Consider the following 4,609-nt stretch of genomic DNA (forward strand, 5'->3'; position numbering starts at 1 on the left):
TATGGTTATTGAAAATTTAAAAACTGTCAAGAAAGAGGGTAAAATTTAGGAACAACGAATTATTCTTTCAGCTAATTTTTGTATTGACATTCCCGTGTCATTAGTTTTATGGCATTTCTCTTATGACATTTACATTGTCATGTCATGTCATGTCGTTTCATATTGAATGTCAAATGACATTCTATTTTATACTTCTTATTGATAGGAGTGTGTTAAAAATAGGCCAATTTTTAGCATCGCCAGGAAATTAAAAATTTATGCTGGACCTTTGACAGCATCTTGCAAGAAACAGGAAATCTCCTTATGCCACTTTGCCAAAAAGTTGTCAAAAATGAGTCGAAATATGTGAAAATGAGACAAGTGTTATGTTTCGTTCTCTTCTTTTTAGGATACTGAGTCAAGCAGTGAATAGGTTAAGCGAAATCGGCTCGAGGTGTGATTAGTGACATTTCACGAGGACGAGATACTCGTCGCGACGTTGGATTTTTAAGGAAACTGTAGCCACTCGGGCGAGCGGGCTCGTGGCGGGTTTTACGAACGCTGCCAAACCACTTTGTTCTTCCTCGTTTCTATTAGCCGTTTTCACGGCGTTAGGGCCCCGTTTAGCGAGCATCAACCACCGTGTCCGGGTATATATTTAACGATCGGCTCCGAAACGGTGCGCACATCCGTTTAACGACCCACGAAATTACGAAACGCCGCTCGTTAAAGGCTGAAAAGCGAGGTTCGATCGCCGGACGCGTATCGAATACGCGTACTTTACGATCGGCGACGTTCCGTTTTATTCGCCTTCGAATTTGACGTTTACGTCTGCTGCGCAGTAAAAACGCGCCGATTCCGCCTTCGTTCCCGGTTATTTTCACGCGTCGCGAAAACTGGCCCCAAAATACGATTCTTGGATCCTCTGTGATCGGTCAAACCGTGAACCGGATTTAAAATTTCATTATTCTCGGCTTTAGAGCCAAGTGTTAGCCAAGATAATCGAGACGTGGTCCAAGACATGGTCCATGAAGTGGTCTATAACGTGGTTCAGGACGTGATTCATGACGTCGTCATGGATTAATAATAATCGAGAGAGTTGCCAGACGTGTAATAGCAGACGACGGTGAAATCGTAGATCGCTTTCATAATTTAATTAATTTCATTTTTTTAGTCAAGTGTCTGATAATCGAGACGTGGTCCAAGACGTGATCCATAATGTGTTCCAAAACGTGGTCCATGGTGTGGTTCAAGACGTAGTCCAAAACGTGGTCTAAGACATAGTTCATGACGTGGTTCACGACGTGATCTAAGACGTGGTCTATAACATGGTTTAAGACGTGCTTTAAGACGTGGACTAAGACGTGGTCCAAGGCGTGATCCATGACGTGGTTTAAGACGTGGTCCAAGGCGTGATCCATGACGTGGTCTAAGATGTGGTCCATGACGTGGTCTAAGACGGGATCCACGACGTGGTCCACAATGTGGTCTAGGACATGGTCCATGACATGATTTACGACTTAGATCAAGAAGTGGTCCAAGACGTGATTGAGGACGTAGTCCATGACGTGGTCCACGATGTGATCTAGGACATGGTCCGTCACATGGTTTAAAACGTAGACCAAGAAGTGGTCCATAACATGGTCTAAGACGTGGTTCAAAACATGGTCTAAGACATAGTTCAAAACATGGTCTAAGACATGGTCCATGACGTGATCCAAGACGAGGTTCATGACGTAGTCCATGACGTGGTCCACGATGTGGTCTAGGACATGGTCCATGACATGATTTAAGACTTAGACCAAGAAGTGGTCCATAACATGGTCTAAGACGTGGTTCAAAACATGGTCTAAGACATGGCCCATGACGTGATCCAAGACGAGGTTCATGACGTAGTCCATGACGTGGTCCACGATGTGGTCTAGGACATGGTCCATGACATGATTTAAGACTTAGACCAAGAAGTGGTCCATAACATGGTCTAAGACGTGGTTCAAAACATGGTTTAAGACGTGGTCCAAGACGTGATTGATGACGTAGTCCATGACGTGGTCCACGATGTGATCTAGGACATGGTCCATGACATGGTTTAAAACGTAGTCCAAGAAGTGGTCCATAACATGGTCTAAGACGTGGTTCAAAACATGGTCTAAGACGTAGTTCAAAACATGGTCTAAGACATGGTCCAAGACGAGGTTCATGACGTAGTCCATGACATGGTTTAAGACGTAGACCAAGAAGTGGTCCATAACATGGTCTAAGACGTGGTTCAAAACATGGTCTTAGACGTGGTGCAAGACGTGGTTCATGACGTGGTCTATAACGTGGTCCAAGACGTGGTTCGTGACGTGGTCAAGGATTAATAATATTCGAGCGAGCCGACAGACGTGTAAGCGCGGACGTCGGGACAGAATGAAGCGGAGGGAGGTAGAATCGGCAGGCACGATCCGTGCCGTGTTTGAATTTCATTCTAACGCGTGTTGGCCACGTCGGAGAAGAAGAAGCAGAAGAAGAAGAATAAGAATAAGAAGAAGAGGGTGGCGGGGTAAAACGAGGGAGAATAAATCGGTGGCGGTGGAGAGTGGCAGAGGCAACGATGCGATCGGTGGACTGCAAATACTCGGCTATTTTATACCACAGATGCATTAGGCCGTGGCATAAGTACAGCATAAATGCACGTGCGTTGCGCTCGCGGCTGATTGGTTTACCACCTGCGGCTACTTGACTCTTTGCGCCTCGAATGGCCTTTAAAGTTTCCCTCTCGCCTCTCCGCCGATCTCGTTCACTTTATTCCTCTCCGTCCGACCCTCTCGAGGAAGTCGATCGACAGTCGGCGATATCGAGATATCGAATCGATTAATTTCAGGGTCAGACGCGAGAGCGTTCATCGATTTCCCCGGGACTCCTTGGCGCCGCTCTTCGCGCCGCTCTTCGCGCGGCTCCGCGTTGGCTCGAGCGGAAAGCAACGCGGAAGGGTGAACCCGACCGTGAGAACCTTCCCGATTCTCTCCTCTCCCGATTCCTCTCCCGTGTCGCGCGAGTCCATTCGATTGATCCAGAATTATCGACGGTTTCTCGATCGGATCGTTGCGTTCGAGAAAGCGTGACAACCGCTGTCAAATTTACCGCGAACTCCGAGAAAATTTCCCATATAACGCTTTGGAATCGGCGAGATCGATATCGAAGATGAAAAATATACCCTCTTTCCCGATTACACCTATTAAAAGAGATAGTTTACTCTTATTTATTTTATTTATATAATATAATATAAGTTAACTATTTAAGTTAACTAATACAATATTATACGCGTTGAACGATTTAACAGCGACGTGTCATCTCCGGCTTCTTCGAACTCGCTGCCATAATGGCCGCCGTCTTCTTCCCTGCCGCTGTTTCCTGGCGGCGGATTTGAATAATCCATCACCCCTCTCGAGTCTCGTCTCTCCACTTTCCGTCTTCATCGAGATCGATCGACGAGTCCTCTGGGATCATCGATCTCGATACACTCCCGTAGGTGGATTTCTCGAATATTCAGACTCAAAGACCCCATTAAAATTGGATTTTCATTCGGTGTCGGTGTGCTCGAAATCGCGGCGAAGACCACAAAGACAGGCGAGACCTGTGGGGCAGAGAAAGGGGACTTGGCTAAGCGAAACGACGACGTATCGATCGATCGTAACTCGAAAGCGAAGCTGGCTGGCGCACTTTTCAGGTTTCACTTGGCGAGCTGGCGAGTTATTCCGTAAACGCGTGGCAAATACGCGAACGGGCACCGAAAGAGGAAGAAAACTCGGAGAGAGCCGCGGAGATCGGTTCGCGATAAATACGGAAAAGCGTTCGCCTGGAAAAACATGGCGAAACGAGACAGACGTTGTCCCTCCTCTCGCGGTCTTTTTTCCAACGAAAATTCGCTTCTCACCTGGTTAACCCTTGGAGCGCTATGGACGCATATATGCGTCCGGCGAAAGTCATCAGCAGCGACGATGGACGCATATATGCGTTGTTCAATATTTTCGGTCTTCCATGTAATAGTATTACATGCAACTTTATGTGAGACAAATATATGTGTTTCTTAGCATCGACGCTAGAAAAAGAGAAATGATGGAACAAATAATAAACGCGAGGACGGGTTTATTCTTTTGTAAATCTGTTCTGAGTATCATTAGTAACGTATATATAGTATACGTATAACAATATTCACCCTTTGCACTCGAGACGTGAGCTTCAGCCACCATTTCATAAAATTTGGAAGATCGATATTAATTAATATATCAAATTTAAAATAATATAACAGTGCATGTGGTATCGAAAATAAATAATTCTGCGTGTTAGTTATTATACGATTTCTTATTTACTGTTCGAAAAATATCATCAGCCTTATGTAACTTTATGTGAGACAAATATATGTGTTTCTTAGCATCGACAGTAGAAAAAGAGAAATGATGGAACAAATAATAAACGCGAGGACGGGTGTATTCTTTTGTAAATCTGTTCTGAGTATCATTAGTAACGTATATATAGTATACGTATAACAATATTCACCCTTTGCACTCGAGACGTGAGCTTCAGCCACCATTTCATAAAATTTGGAAGATCGATATTAATTAATATATCAAATTTAAAATAATAT

General features: G+C 44.7%; 1 protein-coding gene across 1 annotated transcript; it reads right to left on the bottom strand.

Moving 5' to 3' along the window:
- Positions 1-1,149: 1,149 nt before the first annotated feature.
- Positions 1,150-3,400, bottom strand: LOC108550910 (keratinocyte proline-rich protein-like). Its single transcript, XM_017904830.1, has 3 exons — positions 3,286-3,400; positions 3,106-3,196; positions 1,150-2,296 (listed from the first exon to the last, which is right to left on the bottom strand). The coding sequence occupies exons 1-3, from the start codon at positions 3,398-3,400 to the stop codon at positions 1,150-1,152; spliced, it is 1,353 nt and encodes a 450-aa protein (XP_017760319.1).
- Between the last annotated feature and the right edge of the window lie 1,209 nt (positions 3,401-4,609).

Source organism: Eufriesea mexicana, unplaced genomic scaffold, assembly GCF_001483705.2.
Source record: "Eufriesea mexicana isolate 0111107269 unplaced genomic scaffold, ASM148370v2 scaffold4744748345, whole genome shotgun sequence".
Classification (NCBI taxonomy): Eukaryota; Metazoa; Arthropoda; class Insecta; order Hymenoptera; family Apidae; genus Eufriesea; species Eufriesea mexicana.

What these genes read in the sequence shown, in the direction of transcription:
- LOC108550910 (XM_017904830.1), bottom strand. Translation starts at nt 3,400, where the DNA reads ATGGATTATTCAAATCCGCCGCCAGGAAACAGCGGCAGGGAAGAAGAC. An exon ending in GCTGTTAAATCGTTCAACGC is followed by an intron (nt 3,197 to 3,285) that starts GTATAATATTGT and finishes CTCTTTTAATAG; the next exon opens with GTGTAATCGGGAAAGAGGGT. An exon ending in AAATTTTCTCGGAGTTCGCG is followed by an intron (nt 2,297 to 3,105) that starts GTAAATTTGACA and finishes ACCACGTTATAG; the next exon opens with ACCACGTCATGAACCACGTC.